General features: G+C 60.2%; 1 protein-coding gene across 4 annotated transcripts; it reads left to right on the top strand.

Annotated features, from left to right (window-relative positions):
* Positions 1–1,488: 1,488 nt before the first annotated feature.
* Positions 1,489–14,344, top strand: srebf1 (sterol regulatory element binding transcription factor 1). Of its 4 annotated transcripts, none has more exons than XM_015360164.2 (19): positions 1,489–1,847; positions 4,473–4,970; positions 6,085–6,260; positions 6,459–6,608; positions 6,906–7,124; positions 7,372–7,486; positions 7,657–7,844; positions 8,246–8,450; positions 8,713–8,894; positions 9,822–10,083; positions 10,410–10,576; positions 10,951–11,119; positions 11,221–11,329; positions 11,406–11,515; positions 11,606–11,738; positions 11,869–12,034; positions 12,801–12,977; positions 13,116–13,227; positions 13,702–14,344. In XM_015360164.2, exons 1-19 carry the CDS (start codon positions 1,742–1,744, stop codon positions 13,920–13,922), a joined length of 3,465 nt encoding a protein of 1,154 aa, XP_015215650.2. In that variant the 5' UTR covers positions 1,489–1,741; the 3' UTR covers positions 13,923–14,344. The 4 variants fall into 4 exon arrangements, with proteins under 4 accessions (XP_015215650.2, XP_069037161.1, XP_069037162.1 ...); XM_015360165.2 differs by lacking the exon at positions 1,489–1,847 and adding an exon at positions 2,955–2,973; XM_069181060.1 differs by having other exon boundaries at positions 11,406–11,738.
* Positions 14,345–15,216: the final 872 nt, after the last annotated feature.

The following is a 15,216-nucleotide window of genomic DNA, read 5'->3' as shown; positions in this document are numbered from 1 at the left end:
AGACCCAAGGTGCTGTCTGTGTGGAGTCTGCATGTTCTCCCCGTGTTTGCATGAGTTTCCTCTAACAAACACTTTAAAACTTATTTAGAGCTGCCCTCCTTGTATTGAAAGTAAAAGTCTCCATACTCACTAAGACAAACAGCAAATATTTTTTTTTTGCAATCGATCTGTTCTGGGGAGTCCTTTCCTAGCGGGTGTTAAACCTCCTGTGCTAAAAGTTACCCCCCGGAAAAACTGGAAAACGAGCTGCGCCCGTCCAGCAAGGATTACGTGATGTAATCGCAGAGCCACAGCTGTGACGTCAGATCACCCCACACTGTGCGCCGCTTTTCATTGGTCGGGGCCGCTGGTTCTACAGGCGGGGCCGCCTCTGCGACTCCAACAAACTTGACTGCGCGCAGTCCCGCCTGCGGCCGCTCCCCATTGGCTGGCGGGGACACGCCCACAGGGGCTCGCCTGTGCGGCAGCCGCCGCTTGTGTCTCTGGGAAGCTGCTCCGCTCGCTGGCTGTGTGCTCATGGCCTGTTCAGGATGCGGCTTCGGTTAGCATGAATATCACCTGTCCACGTGGAAGTTGAGTCCATAGTTCTTAGTACACTCTGGGACCGTGCTGCCCTGCGACTGCCTGACCCGAGCAAATGAAGACTTTTATCACTGATTGTGAGCGAACAGATATTTTTTTTTGTAGTACATTTTAAAGGTACACAAACATAGCAGGGGTTTGATAAAAGGCTTAAACAATATATAATAATATCTGTAATTACATTAGTTTTATTGCTGATTAAGAATAGCTTTTGCCACAAGGCGTGCCAGATTAAAAACCCACTTCTTCCATACAAGGCAGAGACCCTATCCCACATGGCAGCCTGGTGCCGAGCTCAAGAATAGAGCCGCACTGCTGTTGGGCCCTGGGGCAGAGCTGGTTATCACACAGTCACCAAACTGAGCTGCTGATGCAGGAGACTCACTAAACCCTGACTAAACCCCCTCAGGCACTGCAGTGTGATCCAGCACACAGACCCTGCTCAGTGACTCCCACTCTGTTCCTGCAACAGGTCTCTCAGGCCGCTCCTGCCCTGAGCTCACCACAGTCATCAATGACCCACCCCCTGAGCCTCAGGGTCCCGGGCGAGCGGGAGAGGAGAGCCCAGCCATCACACTGCACTCCCAGGGGAAGGGCCGGGCAGCTGCGAGTGAGAGAGGTCAGAGGGTGTCTGTAGAAGCAGAAAAACTATGAAAAGGCAGAAAGCAGAATAAAATGAGGTACCAGATCTGTAAAGAAATATTCCCAGTTATTATGCATGAGGCTGGACCGGTGAGAAGAGATACAGCTGTTTTTCGGGGGGGCAGGTGAGAAACACACCCCCCTCTCCTGGCCAGACCGCACATGGCCGCTGTTCTGCCGCTGATTGGCCGGGAGCGCCGTCAGTCCGCGGTCGTCACGGAGCTGCGGGGCGGTGCGTCTGGGGCTTCCCAGCCAGCAGGCTAGGGTGTCGCTCCGCTCAGTGTTTGGACAAGTTTACCGTGAGCGCTCAGCATGGAGGAGCAGGAGAGCAGCGAGTAGACAGACGCATCAGTCACAAAGTTTGATTTCACTCTTTACTGCCGTCTCTGGGGGGCTCCCCCCCCCCCTCCAGACGGGACTTTTCTGTGTTTATTTTTTATGTTGTATTTTAATGGAAACTTCCACGTGATAACTCGGGATAACTGCGAATACACTTGTTAAAAAGAAACAACCGAAAATGAGCGGCCTGCCCTTTGACGACCCGTCGCTGGACCACCTGGACCCCAGCCTGTCTCTTCATGAGCCCAGTGAGATCGACACCGCGCTGCTCAGCGACATCGACGGTAAGCCCGCAGGCGTGCGGACCCGAGCCGGACCCGAGCCGGACCCCGGCTGCAGCCTCGCACGACTGTCAGTGCCGGGACTGCTGCTCGGGCACCGCGCCTGTCCTGTCGGCGCAGCTGTGGTCAGTCTGGCTGGCAGTGGGGTCCGCAGCGACATGTCCCCCTGCGCGCACAGCAGCCCAGAGACCCCCCTCTGCCTCGGGCCGTGGGGCGCTTTCGGACAGACGAGCTCAGGGCCCGCGGGGTGCCGGGCGCAGGGAGGCGGGTTATTGGGGTATCTCAGTGCGGGGGTCCAGCCCCCCAAAGCGTCCGGAGCAGGGCTGCTCTCTGCTCTCGAGCGCCCCGCCCCCCCCTGGCTGCTGCGCGTGGCGTCACGCGGGGGTTACTCTCGTGCATTCCCCCGCCCGGAGTTCACCCGCGTGTTTCTCTCACCCAGGGCCGGGGGAGACACTGAACGATTTGCACCGCTTTCATTACAAAGCCGCGGTCTCCCGGGGGGGGCTTCCTGCAGGGGCCGGTCATCGAGCCTGCAGGGGGGACCCTGTCCGCTGAACACGGCCCGGGGCACGCTCCCGCGGTGTTCAGGAGACCGCCTTTCTTAAACGATTCCTTCTCGGTCCCGCTGTCGCGTTACAGGGCGATTGTTCTTATTCTCCCCCTGGTGACGCGACCTGCGTGGGAGAAGCTGCTTCGTCGCCGTGTTTCTGTCGGGGGGTGTGCATGACCGCGAGTAACCCCGCCGCCTGAGCAGACGCACACGCTGCCCGATAGTAACCCCGGTCGTTCACCCTGCAGCCCGGGACACCGTGGGCTCAGACACGCTGGCTCTCTCGCCGTGTCCCGGGGGCAGGCCCGCATAGCCAGGCGCCCAGCCCGCGTCCCATTGGCTGCGAGCGATCACCTCATACCAAAACACGGCTCGCACCGCCCGGCCCCCCGCGGGCGTGAGGGAGGCGTGTCCGACGGGAGCTGTGCTCCTCTGTGGGCTTGACGGCCCGGCCCGTGCGGGGAGGACGTTCAGCTCCCTCTGGACACGGGGATGCGCGCAGCTCTTGAGGAGTTTGTGATTTCGCAGCTGAGCAGACAGCTTTCACACTGGCTGGCAGTATGGACTGCACTTTAGAAGGTAAATGTTAATGTTCCTGTGGCTCTCTGTCTGTTTCCAGCGCACCTGTGTGCTGCATCTCGCGGTCTCTTGCTGGAATTAGCTTGTTCTTGGGAAGCCTCTGTGTGGACAGACGTATGTCATCTTTCCTTCACACCTACAATACTGGCTGAAAGACGGTGCTGTGTCCTGGACAGCACCAGCACTTTTGCTGAGCTTGGAAACTGCAGTGAACCCAGTCGTACACGAGACTCCGTAGCTGTTGTGATCCGTTTCGTGGTTTTCCAGCTGCAGGGTCAGGTATGACCTGATAAGAGGTGTGCTGGGCCTTTCAGAGTGTAGCTCCAGCAGGGAGCTGTGCCAGCATGCGCAGGCTGCAAAGGAACAGGTAAGGGTTTATTCCAGGCTGAGAGGACAGAGCAGAAACACAACGTTTCGTCAGGCGTGTGGCTCCACAGCCAAACGTTGTGTCTCTTTTCCTTTCAGTGCGGAATAAACCTTTACCCGTTCCTTTCAGGCGGTATTTGCTGAAGTGACAAGTGGCAGCCTCCCGGTTCCTGATGACCTGCGGCACATGAAGCCGAAGTCTCTGGGCTGCTGTGTGCAGGAGGTTTCTGTCGTGAGCTCACTGGCTGTCTGCTGTTCCTGCTCATGCTAGAACACTGTTCGGGTACTCTTTGGAGCTGAATGCTGCCTGAAGCCATTCTATGTTTGTAAATAAGAGCTGCTGTTCTTGCTGAACGTGTTCGGTACTTGAATTAGCTCAGGCAGGGGTCCTGCCCTGATCCTGGGCTCTAGCAGTTGCCCTAAATCACCTGTGTCCTAAAGGTCAGCGACACTAGGAGAGCCATCGATCCAATAAGCAGAGTGCTCTGTGATGTTTGATGCAGAGGATGTTGAAATACCTGAGCGAATCACCTGCTCAGGCAGTCAGTGAAGTGAAGCTGATCTTGCCAGTGTTGGGGCAGACCTGGGTGGGACCAGGCCGGCGCCGGAGGTGCGGAGGAGCCGAGAGAGACTCCTGTCTGCAGAGCGGCACTGGGCCCCTGCTGTCCGGGCTGGTGGTGCACCACCCGTTAACCGTTCAGACTAAACTCGCAGCTAATCAGATTAGTCATTCGCGCAGTTGCCCTGTGAAAGTGGCGCCATCGCGTTCATCACGGTGACCAGACTGGCCGCAGGGCTCTGCCTTAACGAGCTCTGTTATCACCCCTGTAGCTTGTTAGTGGTGTTGTAAAGACACCCAGGGTGCACAGTCAAAAGGTTCCAGTGCCATTAAAATAGCCATCTTCAGATTGGAGAGCAAGATTAAAAAAAAAAAATTCCACAGTATGAAATTGTTCCTCTGATGTGGAGTTGAGAGGAGCTTGTCTGGAGGCAGGGGGTCCGAGGGTCTGCCAATGTTTCGCGTTCTGATCGATCAGTTTGCTCCTGCTCTGTCTGTCTCGCCCCCCGAGCCGGTGACGCTGACCGCTGACCGCTGACATCTGACCTCTGACCTCTGACCTCTCTCTTTGCAGACATGCTGCAGCTCATCAACAGCCAGGACATGGAGTTCCCCGGCCTGTTCGACCATCCCCCTTTCGGCGCGGGGGGTCCCCTGCAGGACACCCCTGTCCTCGCCCCCTCCTCCTCCTCCTCTTCCTCTCTGCTGGGCCCGGGCAGCACCCCGCACCTCGACGCCTTGCTGGGACCTCCCGCCAAGCAGCCCCCCCCTTCTGCGGCGAAGCTGTACCCGCCCCCGTCCCAGCAGCCTCAGCTGGCCGCCCCCTTCGCCCAGAGCAGTCTTCCGGCCCCGCCAGCGCCCCCGCCTGCGCCTCTGCAGGACAGCAAGCCCCCCACCCCGCAGCCCTCGCCCCCCCCAAAACAGCAGCAGCAGCAGCAGCCTCTACAGCCCCAGACCCAGGCAGCGGCGCCCCCTCCGTCTGCCGTGAGGACCCCGAGTCTCGGCTCCAGCCAGCCGGTGCTCTTCAGCTCGCCACCCGCCCCAGGCTACCAGAGTCCGGCCGGGTATGCAGGTACGGCCCCTCCCTTGTGGCTCGGGGTGCAGGGGGGTGGGGTGGGGTGGGGGTCGTTCGCAATGGCTCCGAGGAGGGGGACGGCGCTGCACTAAAAGACAGCTGTTTGGTTTGATCTCGGTTGTGAGAAATGTCGGGGCTCTTCAGGAAGAGGGTCAGTAAGGTGCCCACCAGTGAGGCCTTCCCCTCTGATCCGCTGTCTTGCCAGTCTTTCTGCATCAGCCTCTTGCTCAGCAAACCCCCAGATTCAGGACTGACTGCTGGTGTCGGTGGTGAGGTCCTGACCGGGACGTGGGCGCCTGGTTCACCCCTGTAGAGCAGCATCTCCCACTGAGATTTCTCTCTGATTCTTCAACTACCAGTGTTTGCACCATTCTTCAAACAGGGCCTCGGTGCTGAACTGTTTTCAGAGGATAAAGTGGCTGTAAATACTCTTTGTTCAGGATCTCCGCTGTCGAAGCGAAAGTTATCTGTCCCTAAGTTCCTCTGTGCCCTGACCTGCCGGACCCTTGAGCTTCAGAAGCTGAAGGTTGAAGCCCTTGAGAAAAATAACAAGGACACGAACGAAAATGAACACAGACAAGAAAACCTGCCTGGTTATCCTGGGTCAAAGTGAATTCTGTAAAGACCCGATAAGGAGCTGTCTAGACAGCGTGTGTTGAGTAACAGCCTGTTGCGTTCGGCTCGTTGTGTAATCACTGTGCAACACGAGAGGGAGGGGTGAGAGCCGTTCATGCCCTTTGTTGACTGTGTCGGTAGCTCAGTGCTCAGTATCTCACTATCTGCTGAGCACTGAGGAGATAAGCAGCCTGGACGTCTCGTGAACACCTCTGGCAGCTTTGAGATTTATTGTCGGGCAAATTATTTTTCCAGCTCAGTTTGGTCCAAACATCTGATGCACAGAGGAGGTACGTCTTGCTGAACGTTGGTTTTTTTTTGGTCAGTTAACTTTAAAATACGTTTTTTTTTTTTGAGAAAATGATGTCCGGTTTCTGAGATGTAATCCTGTGTCGTTTCTGGTGCGGTTCGGTCTAGTTGCGATCGCCAGTTGGGTGCTGTTGTGTGCAGGCCCGGCGGCGCCCCCTAGCTGTAACCTGCTGTCTTTACTCTGCAGCCGGGCCGCAGGCGTGCTCCACCCAGCCCAGCCTCCCCGCCTCCCCCCAGCAGATCCAGCCAATGGCCATCCAGACTCAGGTCCAGAGCCTGCCCGCTCCGCAGCTATTGGCCGCCACCGCGAGCCCGCCCACGCAGACCATCTCCCACCAGGTGCACCAGGTCCCGGTCAGCACGGTGCGTGTCTCTGGGTCTCGGAGTGTCCTACCTGCCTGCACAGGGGGAAGCGGCAAGACTTTCTGTCTCCCATCCTGGGCCGATAGGGTGATGGTGATCTGGGTAGGGGGGGCCTCTGCGGGTGAGAGGGGTGCAGGTTAGGTCAGACCTGTTCTCGGGGCCCTGCTGGTCCGATCGTGTCTTGCTCTTCGTCCCCAGGTCCTGCTGCAGCCCCAGTTCATCAAGGCGGACTCTCTGCTGCTGACAGCCCTGAAGCCGGACGCTGGCTCGGTGGTCACAGCAGTGAAGACCCCCTGCATGACCACTCTGGCCAGCTCCACCACGCCTGTGCAGACCACCTCCATACAGGTGAGCCCCCCCCTCCCCTGCCACACAGGTGTCGCTGCACATGCCGTTGATTAAAGGCAGTGCTGTACCTGGTCTTTATTTCCCTCTGAGAGCTGCATAAAAACCACCTGTGTTTTCGTGTTCGTGTGGGGTCGTCTCAGGGCTTGTGTTCATTGTTTCTTCATTTCGCCGCTCTGGCAGTCGCTGGGGGAGGCTGTGAGCCCGTCTGTCCACCCCGGCGCTGGGTCAGCCAGCCCGTGCCCGCCGGCGGGCAGTCCAGCGCGCAGTGGCCTCACGCTCCGACTCTCCCTCTGCCAGGCTCTGGTGAGCGGCGGCACCATCCTGACCACCGTGCCAGTGATGCTGGACACCGACAAGCTCCCCATCAACCGCATCGTGGCCAACGGCAAGCCCTGCGGCCTGCCCAGCAAGGGCGAGAAGCGGACGGCGCACAACGCCATCGAGAAGCGCTACCGCTCCTCCATCAACGACAAGATCATCGAGCTCAAGGACCTGGTGGCTGGAACAGAGGCCAAGGTGCGTGTTTCCAGTCAGACACCCGGAGACGCAGTTCAGTTAAATAGATTAGAAACAGGAAGGATGAGAAGTCAGGCGGCCAGGAAGGGCTGGGTCTTGACCTGGCAGGCGATATGAAATCCAGTCCTGGCCGAGAGTGAGGGTCAGGGGTAACTATCTCTGTCAGAGTCCCGTGGCTTTGGGGGCGCAGCCTGTCGGGGGCGCCTCGGAGGGGCTGTGGCTCAGCGTGGCTTCGTCTGACTTGCAGCTCAACAAGTCGGCGGTGCTGAGAAAGGCCATCGACTACATCCGCTTCCTGCAGCAGTCCAACCAGAAGCTGAAGCAGGAGAACATGGCGCTGAAGATGGCGGCGCAGCAGAACAGTGAGTGCGGGGTTCAGGGGAGGAGGAGGAGGGGGGTTTGGGGGTTCGGGGGGGTGTGGGGAGCTAGGAGTGGTTGATCCAGTGGGGGCCGCGTCAGGCCCGTGGGAGGGGTCGGTTTCTCCCGGCCAGCTCCTCTCCTGACTCCCTGCCTCCTGCCTGCGCTCCCGCAGAGACGCTGAAGGACCTGGTGGCCGGGGTGCCGATGGAGGTGGACGGCGTGAGCGGCGAGCTGAAGGCCGAGGCCGTGGAGCTGCCCACCCCGCCACCCTCCGACGCCGGCTCGCCCTCCCACAGCAGCCCCTTCTCCCAGTGCGCCAGCGACTCCGAGCCCGACAGCCCCATGTTCGAGGACAGCAAGGTACCCCCGCGGGCACGCGCGGCCGGGGTCACGGGAAAGGACACCGCTGTACGAGAGCCCCAGTAGAGTCCACAGGCTGCAAGCAAATAGAGGCCATCTAGCCAGTAATTAGTAGTTCCACGATCTCCTTCAGCCAGGGCTGGCTAGCTTGTTCCATACACCCACACCCCTTTGGGTAAAGAAGTACCTCATGTTCTTGGTTTCCAATACACTTCCACTTGTCCTCTGCTTTGTATTTGACTGTTCATCCTGTGGACAAGATGACAATGGATCCCTTCCTTCAGCCTGTCGGGGTGGGACTGGTGACACTGCAGCGAAGGGGAGGAGTGTTGTGTTTGTGGGAAAGTGTCTCGTTCTCGCCCTGTGGATCTAACTGTGTTTTTGCTTCTCTCCCCCCCCAGGCGCCGGTCAAGCAGGAGCTGCCCTCTCCTGGCAGCGTGGGCATGCTGGACCGCTCTCGTCTGGCCCTGTGCGCCTTCACCTTCCTCTTCCTGTCCCTCAACCCGCTGGCGGCCCTGCTGGGCGGCACAGGCGGCGGCTCGAGCCCCTCGGAGCGCGCGGCCCCCTCCAGCCCCGGCCGCAGCATGCTCAGCGTGGACAGCGCAGGTGCCCCTCGCCCTCGCCCTCGCCCTCGCCCTCGCTCTGGGCCTCTGTGCCGGTTTAGCTGGTGACGTAGGGGAGTTCAGAAAGCCAGAGAAAGTTATAAAAACTGCGAAAGGCCAGCGCTTCCTAAAAATGATTTTTATTGTTTGCGAAACGTAGGACCAAAGCAAGCGAGGGCTGTGTGTATGTGTGACAGTTAAAACTTGCACAACGCCGGCTGGTCTGGCTGCCAGCTTTCTTGACCCCAGTGCTTCTGTCTCGGCAGAGCTCCCCGGCTGGCTGGACTGGCTGCTGCCCACTCTGTTCCTCTGGCTGCTCAACGGTGCTTTGGTGGCTGCGGTTCTGATCCGGCTGCTGGTGTACGGCGAGCCAGTGACCCGGCTGCACTCAGACTCCTCGGTGCTGTTCTGGAGACACCGGAAGCAGGCTGACCTGGACCTGGCTCGGGTGAGAGGAAGCACAACCGGACTTCACTCCTCTGGCTCGCTCGCGATCCGCACGCCCCGACCACAGCGGAACACGGAAGTCCAGTTCTGGACAGAACTGGCCAGTTTTCCCACAGAACTGCAGCGTCGGGCCCTCCATCACTCGCCTGGCCAGTGTACCTGTTGCCGCTGCAAATAAGCACTTGAAATGCTCATGCATGAAGAATACAGAAGCTTGAGTTTCATTTAGCTCCCTTTGCAACTTTAAATTTGTCTTCCTGCTGCTTTAAGCTACATCAGTGTGCACAGCCGTGGGCTCTGGGAGAAATGCCTTAAAGCCGAGAGCTTTCACATCTTTGCTGGTAGCCTCGCTTGTAAAGCCGGCGTTTGCTCTGTCATCCCTCTCGGAGTTATTTATTGCCCGGTTTTCTGTAGAGATTAAGGGGATCAGAGCGATCAATACTGTCTGGAGAGTCTGTTCAGGGCTACAGAAGGCTGCCGTGTGTTTGTGTTGGCGTGTTAGTTTGTGATGTTGCGGGTTTGCTCAGGCTGCGTGTGCCGTGTTCTTAATCCCGCTCACCCCCCCCGGGGGGAATCGCAGGGGTGTCTGCGGCGACCCCACAGTCCCGTTTTGAAGGGGATCGCGGTGAATCGGTCGGCTCCTCCAGCAGCTGGGCGGTTACAGACGGCGCCCTGGCCGAGGGGCTAGGGTCTGGTCACGGCCCGAGAGCCCTGCTGCCCTCACTACCGCCTCACGGGAGGCGCGCGGGGCTGCGAGAGCAGTTCGTCAGCTGTGGGGCGCGCTGAGCCCACAGGCTGTCTCGGGGTGACGTGCTGGTGCTGGTTTCCCACACGTCGGGGGTCAGAGTGTGGTCTCGTATGACTGGGCTGTGACTGATATGCAGTCTTTCTCTCTCCCTCTCCCTGGCGGCTCTGCTCTCCCCTGCAGGGCGATTTTGCTCAGGCCTCCCAGAACCTGTGGACTTGCCTGAAGGCGCTGGGCCGCCCCCTGCCCACCTCCCAGCTGGACCTGGCCTGCGCGGTGCTGTGGGCGCTGCTCCGGCTGTGCCTGCAGAGGCTGTGGGTGGGCCGCTGGCTGGCGGGGCGCGCGGGGGGCCTGCGCAGAGATCGCCCCCTGCAGGACGATGCCAAGAAGAGCAGCCGAGACGCAGCCCTCGTTTACCATCGCCTGCACCAGCTTCACATGACAGGTAGTTTAATTCTTATGTCATACCTCTCACATAATAATGTTCTGAGTGATTCTCTGTAGTCATTTTAGCTTACCTTTCTGCTCCTGGAGAGCCACTGAATCCCCTGGGAATTCAAAGAAAGCTGCTCTCAGTGACTTAATTGACCCAGTTATTGCCTCAATGAGTCAAGATCCACACTGCCTTGGTGCACTGATTGAGCAGACTGGTCTGATGCACAGCAGGTCTGCAGTTTGGAGAGCCTCCTCTCGCATCGCGGAAGGTGGGTGTTGCTGTGTGTCTGGGGGGACAGGGGAGGCAGTGACTGTTCTCCTCTGCTCTGCGAACAGGCAAACTGGGGGGCAGCCAGCTGTCGGCTGTCCACATGGCCCTGAGCGCCGTCAACCTGGCCGAGTGCGCAGGGGACAACCTGTCCATCGCCACGCTGGCGGAGATCTATGTGTCCACAGCCCTGAGGGTCAAAGTCAGCCTTCCCCGAGCCCTGCACTTCAGCATGGTCAGTCCCCTGCACCAGGGTCGACGGTGTGCGTGTGCGTGTGCGTGTGCGTGTGCGTGTGCGTGTGCGTGTGCGTGTGCGTGTGCGTGTGCGTGTGCGTGTGCGTGTCTGTCTAGGAGGATCACCAGGCCTGACTGAGTTGGCACTTGTCCCACATGCTGTAACTGTCTCCTTGTCGTCCCTGTGATCTGATCTGGCCCGAGCTCAGTCGCTCTTTCCAGATTCCTACTCTGCGGTTTTTAAAAAGTGCTAACTGCCAGAGGGCTGAAGCTCGGCATTCATGAAGGGTCCTGGGTCATGGACAGTAAGGATCTGAAGTGTGACGTACCGTCCCCAAGGCGTGTCCGTGTGACCCGGCTGCCTGTCTCCCCCAGCGGGTGTTCCTGAGCAGCGCGCGGCAGCTGTGCCTGGCCCCCTGCGGCACCGTGCCCCCGGCCATGCAGTGGCTGTGTCACCCGCTGGGCCACCGCTTCTTCGTGGACGGAGACTGGTCGGTGCGCAGCTCCCCGCGGGAGAGCGTCTACAGCCAGGCGGGGAACACAGGTGAGGGGCTCGGGGGCTCGGGGGCTCGGGGGCTCGGGGGCTCGGCCGGGAGGGGGCGCCTCCGGCTCGGCTGTGACGGCGCCTGTGCTCTTCTTCTGCAGTGGACCCTCTGGCTCAGGTGACCCAGGCGTTTCGGGAGCACCTGCTGGAGAAGGCGCTGTACTGCGTGGCCCAGCCGCAGGGCGAGAAGGCGCTGGCGGCAGGCGAGGGGTGAGAGCGCCGGCCCTCGTCCGTCCGCCTTCGACCCGCGGCGCCTGCAGCTTTCACACTGTCCTCCTCCCCTCAGGGAGCACGCGGACGCCCTGGAGTACCTCCAGCTGCTGAACAGCTGTTCCGATGCAGCAGGCGCCACGGCGCAGTCCTTCGCCATCGGCTCCAACACGGCGGCGCTGACCGGTGAGGCCCGGGGGCAGAGCGGGCGGCGGGTCTCGTCTCGCCTGCGGCCTGTCGCGCGGCCCTCACGCCGGCGATGCTGTCTCCCCCCAGGCTGTGACCCCCAGGCGAGGTGGTGGTCGGCGGTGGTGGTCGTGGTGGTGAACTGGCTGCAGGGCGACGACGCTGCGGCTGAGAGGCTGTACCCCGCCGTGGAGCACCTTCCCAAGAGCCTGCAGAGTGCCGAGTGAGAGCGAGACCCGGTTTAGGCTGAATAGGCTAATCTGAGGCTTCTTGTTAATGATCTGAGATTCTGATTGTGTTGTCTGGACCTACAGAGCCTAATGTCTGTCTGTCTGTCCATCCATTCGCCACAGGAGCCCCCTGCCCAGAGCAGCGTTGTGTGCTTTTAGAGCAGTCCGCGCCCAGCTGGCCAAACCCGAGAACTGCCAGATGACGCTCGGTCACTGTGAGAGAGCCAGCAGCCTCCTGAGGGACAGCCTGCACCTGGGACCCCACTGCCACAGCAGCAACATTGACAAGGTACTGGCGCAGGGGGGTCTTCTCTGTCTCCACACGGCACCCTGCCCCAGGTCTGTGAGGAGGCTCAGGCCTGCCCTGTCCCAGGTCTGTGAGGAGGCTCAGGCCTGCCCTGTCCCAGGTCTGTGAGGAGGCTCAGGCCTGCCCTGCCCCAGGTCTGTGAGGAGGCTCAGGCCTGCCCTGTCCCAGGTCTGTGAGGAGGCTCAGGCCTGCCCGGCCCCAGGTCTGTGAGGAGGCTCAGGCCTGCCCTGTCCCAGGTCTGTGAGGAGGCTCAGGCCTGCCCTGTCCCAGGTCTGTGAGGAGGCTCAGGCCTGCCCTGTCCCAGGTCTGTGAGGAGGCTCAGGCCTGCCCTGTCCCAGGTCTGTGAGGAGGCTCAGGCCTGCCCTGCCCCAGGTCTGTGAGGAGGCTCAGGCCTGCCCTGTCCCAGGTCTGTGAGGAAGCGTCGGCCAGCACTGTAGTGCATTGTAGTTGCATTGCATGTATCTGTGCTTCTGTGCAATGCGCCTGCGGTGCAATACAGAGCTGGTCCACACACACCAGTCCAGAGGGACGCGCCATGACTTCGGCTCCCAGCCTGGACATGGGGGCTGCTACAGGAGCTGCACCTGCCGAACTGTGAGAATCCGAAGTCAGTCGTGGGCTGGAGAGGGAAAATCATGTGAAGCACGTGCCTGTCTTTCCAGTCAGTGATCTCTGCTTGTATGATTGGAGCAGCCCTAACCTGCCTCCCCCCCCCCCCCTCTCTCTCTCTCTCTCCCTGCTGCTGCAGGCTGTCCAGCTGCTACTGTGTGACCTGCTCCTGGTCACGAGGACGCAGGTGTGGCAGCAGCAGAGGGGGGCCGCAGGGGGGGCCCTGCAGGCCACGCCCCCGGAGCTGCAGGGCTTCCAGCAGGACCTGAGCAGCTTGAGGAAGCTGGCACAGAGCTTCAGACCCGCCATGCGCAGGGTGAGCTGGGCGGGGGCAGAGCTGGACTGGGAGGGGCAAACAGGGTTCAGGGGGAGACGGAGCCCTGAAACTGGGACACTGAAATGCCAGAGAGCTATTGATGTTGCGGCCGGTTCCTGACGCGTCTCTCCTGTGCAGCTGTTCCTGCACGAGGCCACGGCCCGCCTGATGGCCGGCGCCAGCCCCACACGCACCCACCAGCTCCTGGACCGCAGCCTGCGGCGCCGGGCAACGCCGGGCAGCAGGACAGGTGAGCGCAGGGCGCCGAGGCCGCACTCCTCCTCAGTGAACCTCCAGCCAGTCCAGGTCCAGCAGGGATTCAAACACCTCCTTTACTGTTGAATTACTCCTTCTCCCCGCATGTCCTGGTGTGAGTGCCTGTCCTGTGCCACTGAAACTGTACTGCAGGCGAGGTGCCGGAGGTTTCCCGAGCCTGTGTTCAGCGCCGGTGTGTGTGTGTGTGTGTGTGTGTGTGTTGTTTGCTCGTGATGGTTGCGTTGTTGCTGCTGCTGCGCTGTGCCGATCCCCAGTTGCTGACAGCCGTGTGTGTGTGTGTGTGTGTTTTTGCTCGTGATGGTTGCTGCTGCTGCGCTGTGCCGATCCCCAGTTGCTGACGGCCGTGTGTGTTTGTGTGTGTGTTTTTGCTCGTGATGGTTGCGTTGTTGCTGCTGCTGCGCTGTGCCGATCCCCAGTTGCTGACGGCCGTGTGTGTGTGTGTCCCCAGAGGAGTGCGAGACGCGGCCGGGACAGCGAGAGCAGGTGGAGGCGGTGATGCTGGCGTGCCGCTACCTGCCCCCCTCCTTCCTGTCGGCGCCGGGGCAGCGTGTGGGCATGCTGGCGGACGCCGCGCGCACGCTGGAGAAGCTGGGCGACAAGCGCACGCTGCACGACTGCCAGCAGATGATCATCAGGCTGGGCAGCGGCACCACCGTCACCTCCAGCTAGGGCCCGCCGCGCCGCGCCGGGGCCCGAAACAGCCCTGCCCCTCCGCCGCCCCGCCCTCTTCTCAGCTCTACAGCCAGACGGGGGCTTGGGGGGGTTGCTGTTGTAAAATTATTTATTTTTTTCCCCCTTTGAAGTTCAAAGCTGGTTTTCCCTTTGTGAGAGATCAGCTGCAGTGACAGCGTCCGGCCACTGTGTGGCGTGTGGAGGCCCCCCCAGCGCGCTGCAAGGGCCAGGAGAGTGACCAGCGTTCCACGGGCCGTGCAAACTGTCAGCCCCCCTTCCCCCCTTTATCAGCTGGCTAAGGGTGGGGCTGGAGGGCTCTCGCCCCCTTGCTAATCCGGGCCGGCTCTGCTTCGGTTGCTCAGTGGGCACGGGTGTGACTGTGGAGACGCTGGTGGTGCCGTACGGCCCTCGCAGAGCAGAGGCAGTCCCCTCGCACGCTGCTCGAGCTGTACAGGTCCCAGGGCTCTCTGAACCCAGCAAAACAAAAAAACAAACAAAAAAAAAACAGAAGGATTTTTTTTAAAGGAAACCTATTCCTTTTAAAATCTTATTTTTTCAAATAGTTTGGTAAGTTTTCTTTGTGTACATATATATATATTTATAATTTTCTAAGAATATTTGGATGTTGCCGTTTTTATTTTGTGGATGATTCTTTCTGCTCGTACTCTATTTATGAAAGGTTCTCTCTTGAGGCCGACAGGTGTTGTTTGTGTCCGGCCTGGCGGCTCCAGCTGTGGTCCAGGAGGTCTCGACAGCCTGTATCCCAGGGCACGCGCTGCATTGCAGGATTTTGCTGCAAACGGCACATTAATGATCTAATTGGCAGTTAAGGGAATGGAAGCGGCGATAAAGGTGCTGGCTGTTTTTTGAACTACTGCAGTGTTCAGCAGATTGGAAGGGCCGAGTGTTGAGTCGCTCTACTGTTTCCAGTTGAACAGAGTCCCTCTCGGCTGCTGGGAGTCTTGTCCGTTAGCCAGTTCCCGATCCCAGACCGTGATCCAGGAGAGACACGGGTGCGAGGCCGGCCCGCAGGAGAGACCTGCGGCTCGCTGAGGCTTCCTCGTCAGTAGTGATGACGCCAGCTGGCGCAGAGCTGTGTCCCCTGCAGGGGAGGGGAGGAGCGGTGCAGCCAGGCTGCTCTGCTGGTCCGGAGGGTCCCGGCCGCTGTGTGCTCCCAGTCTGTGTCCGTGCTTCTGGAGTGTCAGCCCTGCCTGAACCTGCTGGCCACAGCTCGCCGTCCCTCACAGAGCCCTGCTGTAGCCTGCAATCCTCATGTAGGGGTTCGGCTCTC

The sequence above is a fragment of the Lepisosteus oculatus genome, chromosome 19 (assembly GCF_040954835.1).
Source record: "Lepisosteus oculatus isolate fLepOcu1 chromosome 19, fLepOcu1.hap2, whole genome shotgun sequence".
In the NCBI taxonomy this organism is placed as follows: Eukaryota; Metazoa; Chordata; class Actinopteri; order Semionotiformes; family Lepisosteidae; genus Lepisosteus; species Lepisosteus oculatus.
This window is presented reverse-complemented; position numbering and strand designations above follow the sequence as displayed.

Bases quoted from the DNA above. Each gene is read 5' to 3' on its own strand.
- srebf1 (XM_069181060.1), top strand. From the start codon at position 1,742: ATGAGCGGCCTGCCCTTTGACGACCCGTCGCTGGACCACCTGGACCCC. The intron at 1,848-4,472 runs GTAAGCCCGCAG...CTCTCTTTGCAG, and splicing joins GCTGCTCAGCGACATCGACG to ACATGCTGCAGCTCATCAAC. The intron at 11,120-11,220 runs GTGAGGGGCTCG...CTTCTTCTGCAG, and splicing joins CAGCCAGGCGGGGAACACAG to TGGACCCTCTGGCTCAGGTG.